We start from the raw sequence: 15,417 nt of genomic DNA on the forward strand, positions 1-15,417 counted from the left end.
CTCTTCACAAGGAAACCGTACAATGTATTAAATCTATACATTTCTATAAAATTGAGTGGCTGGCGAGTCATAGTGATGTAGAGAAATCTAATATTTTAACCATTTTCCCAGGAAATTTTCCAAATTTTTAAGTGCAAATGTTGAGGCAACTCTGAACCGCAGCATTGGACACACCTAAGCTTAGGTGTTTGTGAAATCCCCTGGTGTTTTATTCGCGCTTATTTAGCCACAACATTAGCGCCAAATGAAACATTATGTCATTACTGGTCCAACGTTTTCTAAAAATAATGTTAAAAAAACAACTTAAAATCTTGGCCAGTTTTTTACTGATGTATACTATTCATGCTTAAATAACTTTTACTGCAAATTAATATCAACAAATATCGGTTATCGGGCTGTTTGACTAAATAATTTTTATTGGCTCTGAAACAAACATATCGGTCAATCTCTAATCCATATGTAGATCTATATGAGTTACGGACACATAGTGACAAGTCAATGTAATACCAAAAGATACCACAATCTGTTTATTCAAGCTTAAATTAAAAAATGAGGTCATTGATTTGACTGATTGTCCACTTTGAGCAAAATCCAACCAAATTTGACTAGGAACATCTTGAGTCGTAGACAGCCTAGTTAACAGCATAAAAATATAAAAAATTAACCAGTGTAGCTACTTTCTGAAGCGCTTGAAGAGTGGATGGACACTTCTGTTGGCCAAAGAGGCTTTACTGCTTCGGCTTTGATATTCCATGTAGACTGTATCATCTGCACCAGACATGGAGCTCATGGTCCCTGTACGCCTTGAGAACTGTTTAAAAGCACGAGGGCAAAGAAAAATATATATATTTTTAAAAATAAATAAAAAGGAAGCGATTGTTCGTTCCCAAACATTTTTTGTAGCATTCACCTGTGGCCGAGCGCCCACCTCCCCAACCACCATTTCCTCCTCAGCATCCAGATCAGATGCAGCCAGGACCTTCTGAAGAAGCTGCTGCTGTTCTTCTCTGGTGGAGAACATCAAGGCTTCTTCCTCCATTCCTGCCAATTGTGTGATCACCTAGGGCAGGGGTCCACAACCCAAAATGTTCAAAGAGCCACAATGGACCAAAAATACCAAAAACAAAATATAAAAGCCTTACATCATGTGTTGCTTTCATTATAAGACATACTGTATATAAGTGTCTGTGTTAGCTACAGTGGGGAAAAAAAAGTATTTAGTCAGCCACCGATTGTGCAAGTTCTCCCACTTAAAATGATGACAGACGTCTGTAATTTTCATCATAGGTACACTTCTACTGTGAGAGACAGAATGTGAAAAAAAAAATCCCGGATTTCACATTGTAGGAATTTTAAAGAATTTATTTGTAAATTATGGTGGAAAATAAGTATTTGGTCGATAACAAAAATTTAACTCAATACTTTGTAATATAACCTTCTTGGCTATAACAGAGGTCAAACTATTACTATAGGTCTTTACCAGGTTTGCACACACAGTAGCTGGTATTTTGGCCCATTCCTCTATGCAGATCTTCTCGAGAGCAGTGATGTTTTGGGGCTGTCGCCAAGCAACACGGACTTTCAACTCCCTCCACAGATTTTCTATGGGGTTGAGGTCTGGAGACTGGCTAGGCCACTCCAGGACTTTCAAATGATTCTTACAGAACCACTCCTTCATTGCCCGGGCGGTGTGTTTGCGATCATTGTCATGATGGAAGGCACAGGCACATTTCATCTTCAAAGCTATCACTGATGAAAGGAGGTTTTGGCTCAAAATCTCACGATACATGGCCCCATTAATTTTTTTCTGAACACGGATCAGTCGTCCTGTCCCCTTAGCAGAAAAACAGCCCCAAAGCATGATGTTTCCACCCCCATGCTTCACAGTAGGTATGGTGTTCTTGGGATGCAACTCAGGATTCTTCTTCCTCCAAACACGACGAGTTGAGTTTATACCAAAAAGTTTTATTTTGGTTTTAACTGACCACATGACATTCTCCCAATCTTCTGCTGTATCATCAATGAGCTCTCTGGCAAACTTCAGACGGGCCTGGACATGCACTGGTTTAAGCAGGGGGACAAGTCTGGCACTGCAGGATTTGATTCCCTGTCGGCGTGGTGCGTTACTGATGGTAACCTTTGTTACTTTGGTCCCAGCTCTCTGCAGGTCATTCACCAGGTCCCCCCGTGTGGTTCTGGGATTTTTTGCTCACCATTCTCATGATCATTTTGACCCCACGGAATGAGATCTTGCGTGGACCCCCAGATTGAGGGAGCTCATCAGTGGTCTTGTATGTCTTCCATTTTCTGATATCTGCTCCCACAGTTGATTTTTTCACACCAAGCTGCTTGGCTATTGTAGATTCACTTTTCCCAGTCTGGTGTAGGTCTACAATTATTTTCCTGGTGTCCTTCGACAGTTATTTGGTCTTGGGCATAGTGGAGTTTGGAGTCTGACTGTTTGAGGCTGTGGACAGGTGTCTTTTATACAGATAACGAGTTCAAACAGGTTCCATTAATACAGGTAACAAGTGGAGGACAAAAGAGCTTCTTAAAGAAGAAGTTACAGGTTTGTGAGAGCCAGAGATCTTCCTTGTTTAAGTGACCTAATACTTATTTTCCACCATAATTTACAAATAAATTCTTTAAAATTCCTACAATGTGAATTCCTGGATTTTGTTTTCACATTCTGTCTCTCACAGTTGAAGTGTACCTATGATGAAAATTACAGACCTCTGTCATCATTTTAAGTGGGAGAACTTAAACAATCGTTTGCTGACTAAATACTTTTTTGCCCCACTGTATATTACACTGCTAGCTCTTATTTGTTTGGCATGTGTGGTATTTGGATTTGATGTTGTACATGTTTAAAAATATCTGCTTGCACAGGTATTTGTTTTGTTTGCAACAGCCACCTGCCAGACACCACGCCAGGATGAAAGAAACGCGTGTCAAAAGCTGACACAAATCTTCGTTGACAGAAATGTTGAAATTTAATATTTACTCTACACATTTTTACAACATTGGAAAACAGTCTTTCTGTTTAAGCATCCGAGAAAGTTAGAAATGTAAACCAGGGGTGCCAACACCTTTTTGGGAGGCGTGCTTGCTAATGACCAAGTTGATGTGATGTACAAACGTTTGTACTTCACACGCACACACATACTGCTGTATTACCTTATCCAGAGGAGTTGCATTGGTTGTAATCAGACAGGATGCAAAGTAGATGCTGATAAGCTCCACAACTTTGCATTTACATTGTGGAAGGGGAAAAAGGCCTCCCTATTTTCAAAACCACATGAAAGTGTTTTTTAGCTTTTTATTCGTCCAGCGTCAATACTCGTTTTTATACCCTTTACAAGAAATACATGGGCGATAACTGCTAGCTTGTATACGCTTTTTTTCCGAGACTTTTATTTTGGTAGCGAAGGCAGGATGTCACAGCACTTTTATTGCGAAAACAGGAACTGTGCGGTCGGTCTTTACAGTTTTGACAGCCAGTACGGAGAGGGACTCTGTTGGGATAAAAACTGCTTTTCGCCTTCTTGACGGCTTTTTTTTTCTTCATACAAGGTTTGCCGCAGCCAACGTCATCGCGCAAGATCCTCGAGTGCGTTGAATGTCTACCAAGTAACGGAAGTGACGTTGTAGTGAAGATTGACGATCAATAATTTTTAGGTCTACATTTTTTGGGAGGGCATGGCACAGTTGGGAGAGAGGCCATGCCAGCAACCTGAGGATTCCTGGTTCAATCTCGACCTTCCACCAACCTCGTCACGTCTGTTGTGTCCTTGAGCAAGACACTTCACCCTTGCTCCTGATTGGGATTTGGTTGGGGCCTTGCGTGGCAGCTCCCGCTATCAGTGTGTGAATGTGTGTGTGTGAATGGGTGAATGTGAAATTAATGTCAAACCGCTTTGAGTACTTTGAAGGTAGGAAAGTGCTATAAAAATATAACCCATTTTTGCCTTGCGATCAAGTGACACACTCTCACCAATGGACCGGTAGCTCGCAATTAATCTAAAGGACATTCCTGAAGTAAACAAAATATTGCGTCAAAGGCCACACAACTATGATGTGTTGATGGACCACTGAAATTAGTAGGACAAAATGGTGCTCGCCAAATAATCATCAGTGAAGCATGAACACAAACATAGTAAACAGTGGGCTTTCTAACTATTAGGAAGGTTTGTGTCATGTGTGTCCTACAGAAACCATTTTAAAACAAAAATATATTTATCTCTCCATCTTTTTCAATTTTTATACATTTTTGAAAAATCTTCAAGGAGTCACTCGGGCATCGCTAAAGAGCCTAGAGCCGCAGATTGCCGACCCCTGACCTTGGAGGATGTCCGTTGTTTTTATATTATGTGTAAGCAAAGTTTAATATCAAAAATAATTTGCCGAAAGCTAAATTCCATTCTTCAATTTGTATAAGACTTCCTTAAATGTATGATCTACTGTTCGTCTATCATGTGGCCCAGTCAGCTTGCTCCTCCATGTCAAAACCCTCCGTTGGAGCTTGGTGTGCACCCCCTAAAAATTCCATCCTTGCTTCAACGCCAGTCAAAACTGCAGAGTTGTGACTTGTTGGCCATTTTTTAACCCCAACAAATATTTTTTGGTATGGAGTCTTTATTATAGTTTTTTTTCTGGTTTGTATAAAAAAAAGTGTCAGATGTTCCAGTTCAGACAACGATCTGAATGTCGCTCAGTCCCTTTTTTGTCACTACTACTTTACAGAAAACAAAAGAGCTAGAGTTAAGGTTGTTCTCGCTCAGGAAAAGATAGCCCTCTAGCATTTTAGCAGATACTTGCATGTTGAGCAGCCAACCCAGACCAAAACCTAATAAAGCATCAATACGGTGTTTGGTGACTACGCCAAGCATATTCTAAGCTTGAGTGACTAAGCATTGTTCATGTTCAGTAGGGGCTAGCAATGTAACGGTATCAAAATCTCACGGTATAAAATTACAGAGGCATAAAATTATCACGGTATTAAGACTTCGGTATTATTTTAGTATATGTAATAAAAAAAATTTAAATAAACATTTAAAAAAGGCCTTGAAAATGCCATAATATGTAAAAATGATGTGGCAGGAAAGTTTAGGATAAACACCCTTAATGTAATTGAATGCAAACATAATGCTCAAATGTTTTAATGATATTTATTACTCTAAACATACTTTTAAGCGCAAATAATTGTGTGGAACATCCATTGTTTCAAGCAAACATTAAAAAAGAAAAAAACCCTGACAGTTGAGTGTCTTTTAATTGACAACATCCAGTGTAAAACAATAATGTTCAGTTTAGTGTCTTTAGAGATTTACTTCATGAGAAGCAATGTCCTCTACAGTGGACATGTTTTTAATTTCAGTTTGGAAAATGCTCTTATTATTACCTCACAAATTGATGTTCAGCTTTGTGGCTTCAAATATATATTCTAGGTGACAGTTTATGAGGTGGTGACTTGTCCAGCTTGTCAGGTACTTTCCCCCAAGCCCCGCTCCCCACACCCCCTGCAACATCGAGAGAGACAAGCACGTAAAAAATATATGGATGAATTGTGGATGTATCAGGTAGTTTTTCAGTTTACTCCTATTTCCAACCGTGTACCGTTTTCTTGGTGATTTTCCTCTGTGCGGTGCTGCGTGACAGGCTGGCTCTATGTCGCCTTGGTAACGTTTGAGACAAAAGTGGTGCGCGTTGCTTTGCTGAACGCAGACTTTCTTACCTTTGCCACATAGGTGGTTAGCAATGTAACTCAAACAGTTACGGATTAATTTTAATGACATTTTGGGGAAATGTCCAAAAAACAATTCCTCTAATTTATTACAAACACAGTTCACTTCTTGCTTACGGCATTCCACGCCCCCATTTTCCCGGCCAAGCGCTGCAAAGACAATTCTGGGAGATGTGGTTTAGTTTCAAACCCGACCAACGCTAAAGCACCAGAAAAAACTATGTACCAGATTTTTGTTTGATACCACCACATGTCACGGCAATTTTGTGAATACTGTTAAACTCCTGGTAGGGACACAAGCAATGATAACATCACATTAAAATATGTACCTTAAAGCTGTAGCCCTGGTCCACTAGAAACCTCTGTCTCTTGGTGGAATAAGCCATCTCCTGGGTGTCCTGAGACACCAGCGAGTAGAAATATGCGTTGTATTCCTCTGCTATCATTCCTAAACAATATATAATTCATGAATAAATACAACTTTAAACATTTACTTAAATATGTTAATATTATATTTGGAATCATACAAACCCCGTTTCCATATGAGTTGGGAAATTGTGTTAGGTGTAAATATAAACAGAATACAATAATTTGCAAATCCTTTTCAACCCATATTCAATTGAATGCACTACAAAGACAAGATATTTGATGTTCAAACTCCAAATTTTTTTTTTTTTTTGGAAATAATAATTAACTTAGAATTTCATGGCTGCAACACGTGCCAAAGTAGTTGGGAAAGGGCATGTTCACCACTGTGTTACATCACCTTTTCTTTTAACAACACTCAATAAACATTTGGGAATCGAGGAAACTAATTGTTGAAGCTTTGAAAGTGGAATTCTTTCCCGTTCTTGTTTTATGTAGAGCTTCAGTCCTTCAACAGTCCGGGGTCTCAGCTGTCGTATTTTACGCTTCATAATGCGCCACCCATTTTTGATGGGAGACAGGTCTGGAATGCAGACGGGCCAGGAAAGTACCCGCACTCTTTTTTTATGAAGCCACGCTGTTGTTACACCTGCTGATGTGGCTTGGCATTGTCTTGCTGAAATAAGCAGGGATGTCCATGAAAAAGATGGCGCTTAGGTGGCAGCATATGTTGCTCCAAAACCTGTATGTACCTTTCAGCATTAATGGTGCCTTCACAGATGTGTACGTTACCCATGCCTTGGGCACTAAGGCACCCCCATACCATCACAGATGCTGGCTTTTGAACTTTACGTCGATAACAGTCTGGATGGTTCGCTTCCTCTTTAGTACGGATGACACGATGTCGAATATTTCCAAAAACATTTTGAAATGTGGACTCGTCAGACCACACCACTTTTCCACTTTGCATCAGTCCATCTCAGAATGATATCGGACCCAGAGAAGCCGGCGGCATTTCTGGATGTTGTTGATAAATGGCTTTCGCTTTGTATAGTAGATATTCAACTTGCACTTACAGATGTAGCAACAAACTGTATTTAGTGACGTGGTTTTCTGAAGTGTTCCTGAGCCCAGGTGGTGAAATCCTTTAGAGATTGATGTCGGTTTTTGATACAGTGTGGTCTGAGGGATTGAAGGTCACAGTCATTCAATGTTGGTTTCCGGCCATGCCGCTTACGTGGAGTGATTTCTCCAGATTCTCTGAACCTTTTGATGATATTATGGACCGTAGATGTTGAAATCCCTAAATGTATTTTACTTGCACTTTGAGAAACGTTGTTCTTAAACAGTTTGACTATTTGCTCACGCAGTCGTGGACAAAGGGGTGTACCTCGCCCCATCCTTTCTTGAGAAAGACTGAGCATTTTTTGGGAAGCTGTTTTTATACCCATGCACACCTGTGGGATGTTCCAAATAAGTGTTAGATGAGCATTCCTCAACTTTATCAGTATTTATTACCAACTTTCCCAACTTCTTTGTCACGTGTTGCTGGCATCAAATTCTAAAGTTAATGATTATTTGCAAAAAAAAAAATGTTTATCAGTTTGAACATCAAATATGTTGTCTTTGTAGCATATTCAACTGAATATGGGTTGAAAATGATTTGCAAATCATTGTATTCTGTTTATATTTACATCTAACACAAATTCCCAACTCATATGGAATCAGGGTTTGTATATATCAATATGTTGGTAAATGTGCCATGAATGTGTTTAACATAAAAGTACATGTAATTGTTTCATTATTTAGTTATTGTGGGCCGCAGTTAGCATGTAGGCCACACAGTCAGGAGATCTGAGTTTGAATATATGTTCAGGCATCTCCGTGTGGAGTTTGCATTTTCTTTTGCTTTCGATTTTTTGTTTCTTTAGTTGTGTTTCAGCACTCCATGAATTTATTTTATATGTCAAACTTACCCATCAAAATCAGCGACACTAACACAAATCTAGTTCAATGATTGCTTTGGTGTGCAGCTTGGAAATTTGGAAGTCTTTCCAAAACACGGCGGCTAAGGTGAATATATAGTTACTTTTTCAAAAGTTGGTGGTAAATATTTTAGACCTTGCGCAGTAAGAGAAAAGACCTGTAAAAAAGCATGCTACACCAAGTAAAAGTAGAGGAATTAATTAAATCTGTCGGGGATATCGCCACACTTTCAGACTAAGATAGTGAGTAGTACTCCTCCGCTTGCCTGGTCAAAGTTCTACAGACACATCAGGTGTTGGGATCCGCCCACTGACTTTGAGGCCGAGTTTAACAGGTAAAATACATGAAGTGCTGCCACCCAGGTTTATGAAACAATAATCCAATGAAAAAATAATAAATTAAATCATGAAATTATGACCTATTAAATACTGCAATAATTAAAGTATTAAACATTTAAATTTACTTTAAAATTACATCAATTAATTACACATTTAATAACATATTTGTGTTTTAATTCCAATTTTATTTATTTAAGTAATTATTTAAAGATTTATTTTTTTATCAAATGTTCCCCCATTTGACCCCACATAACCAAATACATACAATGTGCCATGCTTATGACAAAGGAAGTGCAACAAACCTTTCTTGGCTCTTAAGACTCTACCAAGCCTCTGGGCTTCCTGCCTTCGTGATCCACCATGGGAAGAGATTTGGATAAGAACATTTGCTTCTGGCAAGTCAAATGAGGTGTCTCCAACCTGTTAAGAGGGTCAATAAATGAAATAAAACACAAGTTAAGTTAAATTTAACAAATGGTAAAAAAGTACTATTTCAAGCAATATACCGTATTTTTCGGACTATAAATCGCAGATTTTTTCATAGTTTGGCCAGGGGTGCGAATTATACTCAGGAGTGACTTGTGTGTGAAATTATTAACACATAACCGTAAAATATCAAATAATATTATTTAGCTCATTCACGTAAGAGACTAGACGTAAGAGATTTCCTGGGATTTAGCGAACAGGAGTGACAGATTGTTTGGTAAACGTATAGCATGTTCTATATGTTAAAGTTATTTGAATGACTCTTACCATAATATGTTACGTTAACATACCAGGCACGTTCTCCGTTGGTTATTTATGCGTCATATAACGTACACTTATTCAGCCTGTTGTTCACTATTCTTTATTTTAAATTGCCTTTCAAATGTCTATTCTTGGTGTTGGGTTTTATCAAATAAATTTACCCCAAAAATGCGACATATACTCCAGTGCGACTTATATAAGTTTTTTTCTTTCTTTATTGTGCATTTTTGGCAGGAGCGACTTATATTCCGGCGCGACTTATACTCCGGAAAATACGGTAGTACCACTTCTCTCCAAAGACAATAGTGTGATAGGAACTGGCCATTAGGGGGGACAAATTGTTGAAGCTTCTGTTTAATTACTCAGGCTCTGTTCTCAACTGTTTTTTACCTTGGATATGAAAATGGTGTTGATCTTGGGGTTGTGTTTGAAGTTCTGTAAGATTTGCATACGTTCCCCTTGGGAGGTTGGGCCATAGATGTATGGCCTTGAGGAGACAATCATTGTGGGTAGTTAATATGCAACCTTTTGAAATAAACTTTTGGAAATAACTTACTTGTTGAGGCGAATGGCATATTCTTTCAAGGCAAAGACATTATCAGCAAAGACGATGATCTTGTCATTGCGCCTTTCATGAAAGCGAATAAGAAACTGGCAGGCTCTGAACTTATTGGGATTCATTGTATAAAGCAAAATGCGCTTCTTAGTCTTCATGGCCACATACTCTCTATAAAACTCAGGAGACATTGGACACCACACCTGCAAATTTGATGTAGTACAACTTTTAAGTAGCTGCCAATGAACAGTGCACAATCAATATGTGATTATTTGAATAAAAAGTGAAAAACAAGGGAAGGTTAGAAGTCCCTCACCTCTGCACACTGGACCTTGGCAATGTAGCCATTATTCTGCAACTCCATCCAGTTCGCTTCATATAACTTTGGCCCAATGAGAAAGTTAAGGTCCACAATCTTGTCGTCCTCTCTAACTAAAGTTGCGGTGAGGCCCAATTTGCAGTGTGCCTGGACGATGGTCAATACACGTCGAAACATTTTTGCTACAAGAAGCACATTTAAAAATATTAGCATATCACTACATCCAGCAAAACTCTGACAATCAGGTTTATCACACATGTGATTGGCAAGGAAGTGTGATTTAAATTTTAAACTTACCAGGAATAGTATGCACCTCGTCTAGGATAATAAGACCCCACTCTTGGCTTTTCATCCACTCCATCACCCTCTCGGCTTCCCAGGAGCGTTTGGTGGTGTGGCCTAGCATAGAGTAAGTGCTTATGGCAACTGAGCAACCAATTGGCTTGTCTTTGGCATCCGAAGTGAAGCGGCAGATTTGAGAGTCATCGATAGTTGACCACATTTTAAACTGGGCCTTCCACTGTTCCACGGATACAGAGGAGTTACCCAACACCAGGCAACGTTTTCGCACTGTACATGCTGCAGTTACACCCACAAGAGACTTGCCCGCTCCTGGAAATCAAATGAGATGAAGCAACCGTTGCAAATAGACTCACTGACAAGGATAGATGTACACTTATGATCTAATCAAAAATGATACAAAAGCCATATTGTTGACAAATATATATTTGCCCAGATTAGACAGAGATACTAGTTGAACAATTTGTTCTGCTTTTGGGTTGCAAAAATGTACTTACTGTTAGTATAACAGTAAGTACAGATCTACAATGCGGCAACCATGCTAATTTAGAGCTGTCATGATTTTTTAAACTTGGCATCATCAATGATGTAAACACTTTTCTTTCTTTCTTTTTTCCTTATTCGCTGCACAATATTATAAAGCTACAGCATTGTATTGGGATGAGTATAAAAGGACAGTGCCACTCTGAATTACCAGTTAGAATCCAAAATGCCCATAGTATACCTGGCTTTAGCTTGGCATGAATGTAGACTTGGCGATTAATCGATTTTATCAATAAATTGGAGGTTTTTATTTCAAATTTATCAAATAAAAAAAACAAACATGTTTCTCCTCTTACTTTGGCATATTTTTTGCCCCTATGAGCTTTAATAGTTTACACCCTCTTCCTTAGCAGAGATTCACAGACCTAGCAAAACATTGCTAACACTTACGCAAACAAGAGCAAGACATGTGTTTCAAAGAAGTGTTGCCAGTAGTTTAGATTTGCGGCAACAGGCATCGCAAAAATAACTGCACGCTGCAAAGTTTCTTTAAAAAAGGCAGCAGTCCAACAAACGTATTCCTGCATCTGAACCCAAAGCCTCCCTTCAGCCGAGATTGGGAAATGCAGCTCTTTACTAGGCGAAAAAGATTGCAACAACAAACAAACTTCCCTTAGCAGCTTACTGTGGTGGAATCATCTACACATGATGAGCAAGAAGCACGATGCACATAGCGATCACTAAAGCAGTCTTGCTGCAAATCGCCAAGATGTGGTGCATGTAGGATGGAAAAGCCTGCAATTCTCCACTCACTAAAACTATAGTGCTCTTAAGATTTTCCTTGAATATTTATATACAAACAATTTATAAAACTAAATTTTTATTTACAGAATTATTTTCTTCAAGACAGAAGTTTTAAAGTTTGCACTTTATTAATCTCAATGTTGGAGATTATTATTACTTATTGCATGCAATGTGCATAGCAACATTTTTGTTAAGGTAAGTAATTTGTTCAAGACAGAGGAATGGATGCTAGATGAAGCTCTTAATTTAGTTATCATAAAACAATTTCATAAAAAATTAAATGTATATATGTTTTAAAAACAACATTATACACATTAGAATTTTGTTCAAAGCAATATGCAGTATATTCCATGTAGGGCTGGGCGATATGGCAAAAAAAATGATCACCACTAATTGTTTATCCATCCATCCACCCATTTTCTACCGCTTATCCCCTAACGGGGTCGCGGGGGGCGCTGGCGCCTATCTCAACTACAACCGGCCAGAAGGCGGGGTACACCCTGGACAAGTCGCCACCTCATCGCAGGACCAACACAGATAGACGGACAACATTCACACTCACATTCACACACTAGGGCCAATTTAGTGTTGCCAATCAACCTATCCCCAGGTGCATGTCTTTGGAAGTGGGAGGAAGCCGGAGTACCCGGAGGGAACCCACGCATTCACGGGGAGATAATATTTTTAAATTTTTTAATCTCTAATAATACAATTGTTTTGTTGTTTTATTAAAAATTATTATCCTGTGCAGGATTATACATGGTAACGCATCCCTACTGTTTACTACTGCAGTTTGATTGAGGTAATACAAAACCCCAAACCATGGTTAATAAATGATTTGCAAATCATTTTCATCTTATATTCAATTGAATAGACTGCAAAAACAAGACATTTAATGTTTGAAATGAGAAACTTTTTTTTTTTGTAAATAAACATTAACTTAAAATTTAATGGCAACAACACATTGCAAAAATGTTGGCACCGGGGGAATTTTTATTACTGTGTTACATGGCCTTTCCTTTTAACAACACTCAGTAAACGTTTGGGAACTGAGGAGACACATTTTTGAAGCTTTTTAGGTGGAATTATTTTCCACTCTTGCTTGACAATAGTTTGACAATTAGAAATGTGGACTCGTCAGACCACATAACACTTTTCCAACTTGCATCAGTTCATCTGAGATGAGCTCTAGCCCACCGAAGCAGGCGCCACTTCTGGGTGTTGTTGATAAATGGCTTTTGCTTTGCATAGTAGATTTTTTAACTTGTACTTACAGATGTAGTGACAAACTGTAGTTACTGACAGTGGTTTTCTGAAGTGTTCCTGAGCCCATGTGGTGATATCCTTTACACACCGATGTTACTCTTTGATGCAGTACCGCCATACGTGCAGTGATTGCTCCAGATTCTCTGAAACTTTTGATGATTTTACGGAGCGTAGATGGTGAAATTCCGAAATACCTTGCAATAGCTCATTGGAAACTGTTGTTCTTTAACTGTTCGACAACTTGCGATCGCATTTGTTCACAAAAGTGGTGACCCTCGACCCATCTTTGTTTGTGAATGACCGAGCATTTCATGGAAGCTGCTTTTATACCCAATCAAGGCACCCACCTATTCCCAATTAGCCTGTTCACCTGTGAGATGTTCCAAAAAAGTGTTTGATGAGCATTCCTCAACTTTCTCAGTCTTTTTTGCCACTTGTGCAAGCTTTTTTGAAACATCTTGCAGGCATCAAATTCCAAATGAGCTATTATTTGCAAAAAATTATAAACTTTTCCAGTTCGAACATTGAGTATCTTGTCTTTACAGTCCATTAAATTGAATATAGGTTAAAAAAGATTTGCAGATCATTGTATTCTTTTTTTATATTAAGATTTACACAATGTGCTAACTTCAGTGGTTTTGTACATGCAGCTGACAGTTGACAACTGTCATTTTGTCCATATATAAAATTGTGCTTACTCACGGTGCAACTGTACGGTCTGTACCTAGTTTTAAATGCAAAACCCATGGTTTTACTTTTTTCCGGTATGTTTTGTAGGGGTAAAGAGAAACATCTTTTTCCTATCAAAGCTATTTTGTTGTTTTGCTTGTCATCACAAACTTCATTCTGCAGGAAACAAAGTGTAATTGGTGTAATTAATACTATATGACTTATTTTAAGTGAACATTAACTAAAAGGTATATTATTATTTGTCCTTTTTAATTACATGTATACATCAGTGCTTCTCATCAGTTCTCTGGCAAACAACAAGCAGTGACCCAGATTGTGGAGTTTGTAAAATGCAAAATCGGTATCTTGTATTGAATGAAAATACATTTAGGTGCAGTTTGAATTTAAGGTGCTATAAAAAAAAAAAAAAGTGAGGTACAGTAAAATGATGTGTACCAACACATAAAACAACAAAATGTTATCTTTTATCCTCAAACAAAAAAAAAAGAACATTAAGTGTTTGTCTGTAGAGTTTTTATGTACATATATTAGAGGAAGGGAATCTTTGCAGACACAAACAAAAAGTTTGATAAAAGAAAGTTTAGATATAAAAATGCCTTTTCTGAAAAAATTAGTGGGTGTGTTAATTTTCCAGTCGGGACCAATACGGTCACTTTAACTTTTTGTGAGTGCCTGCCAGTCCGCATTCAGGGTAGAATGACTGGTTGTGAGCTGCAACAGATAGTGAAACTAAAGTGTGTCACTAAAGTCGCTACTCTTTTTAAATGTCGTGTTTCAACTTACGTATATGCTAATTTGATAGTCGTATTAATTTTTGTTCTTCTGGACTGCATTTCCAGCTGCGTAAGGGGATGAGGCACATCACTGATTGAACATTCATGCCAAAAACCCACTCCACCCTTGTGTCGCCGATTTGTGCGGAAGCATGTATAATCTCTCATCCCTGTTAATGTTGTTGGCCCCTCGCTTCCTAATTTCTGTAGCCTCCTTGATCCATTTCATCAATCTTCTCTTAGTGTTTCGGGAGTGAGTCACTTCTGTTGTTTCGGCCGCGTCTTCTGTTGTGATTAAGGGCTTTATCAACAAACTTTGATTTTAACGTGAAATAAATTATATTGATAAAATGATATTTTCTTGTCTAATTATCATCTTGTCTAAAAATATATTGCTATATCTTACAAACTCGATATATCGCACAGCCCTATACTTCCGCCAATCACCTTTCAAGTACAGACGGTGTGTTTGCAACCATGGTTAAAACTAACATCAAATCCAAACCACACAAACATTAAAGATTAAGATTAGACAAGTTACAGTTAGGTCCATAAATATTTGGACATTGACACAATTTTCAGTATTCCATCTCCGTACAACACCACAATGGATTTGAAATTAAACACTCGAGATCTGCTTTAAGCGCAGACTTTGAGCTTTAATTTGAGGGTATTAAAATCAAAATCAGGTGAACGGTGTAGGAATTACAACACATTTTATATGTGCCTTCCACTTTTTAAGGGACCAAAAGTAATTGAACAATTGGCTACTCAACTGCTCGATGGCCAGGTGTGTGTTATGTCCTCGTTATTTTATTTACAAGGAGCAGATAAAAGGCCTAGAGTTCATTTCAAGTATGGTTTATTCATTTGGAATCTGGGGAGGTCATCTCTAAATATGAAGTCCAAATAGCTGTCACAATCAGTGAAGCAAGCCATCATTAGGCTGAAAAATCAACACAGAGCCATCAGAGATATAGCAAAAACATTAGGTGTGGCCAAATCAACTGTTTGGTACATTCTTAAAAGGAGAGAACGCCCTGGTA

The 15,417-nt window shown here is 38.3% G+C and overlaps 1 protein-coding gene across 1 annotated transcript in view; it reads right to left on the bottom strand.

Annotated features, from left to right (window-relative positions):
- Window positions 1-501: 501 nt before the first annotated feature.
- The window catches only part of ercc3 (excision repair cross-complementation group 3), a 36,654-nt gene continuing 21,738 nt past the window's right edge, over window positions 502-15,417 (bottom strand). Inside the window, exons 8-15 of the mRNA XM_061884880.1 lie at window positions 10,353-10,667; window positions 10,053-10,237; window positions 9,737-9,939; window positions 9,571-9,667; window positions 8,736-8,853; window positions 6,073-6,191; window positions 911-1,060; window positions 502-811 (exon numbers count right to left, since the gene is read on the bottom strand). Coding sequence (XP_061740864.1) covers window positions 674-811; window positions 911-1,060; window positions 6,073-6,191; window positions 8,736-8,853; window positions 9,571-9,667; window positions 9,737-9,939; window positions 10,053-10,237; window positions 10,353-10,667 — 1,325 coding nt within the window. The 3' untranslated portion in view covers window positions 502-673. The remainder of the gene's footprint in view (window positions 812-910; window positions 1,061-6,072; window positions 6,192-8,735; window positions 8,854-9,570; window positions 9,668-9,736; window positions 9,940-10,052; window positions 10,238-10,352; window positions 10,668-15,417) is intronic.

This window comes from Nerophis ophidion, linkage group LG02 (genome assembly GCF_033978795.1).
Source record: "Nerophis ophidion isolate RoL-2023_Sa linkage group LG02, RoL_Noph_v1.0, whole genome shotgun sequence".
NCBI lineage: Eukaryota > Metazoa > Chordata > Actinopteri > Syngnathiformes > Syngnathidae > Nerophis > Nerophis ophidion.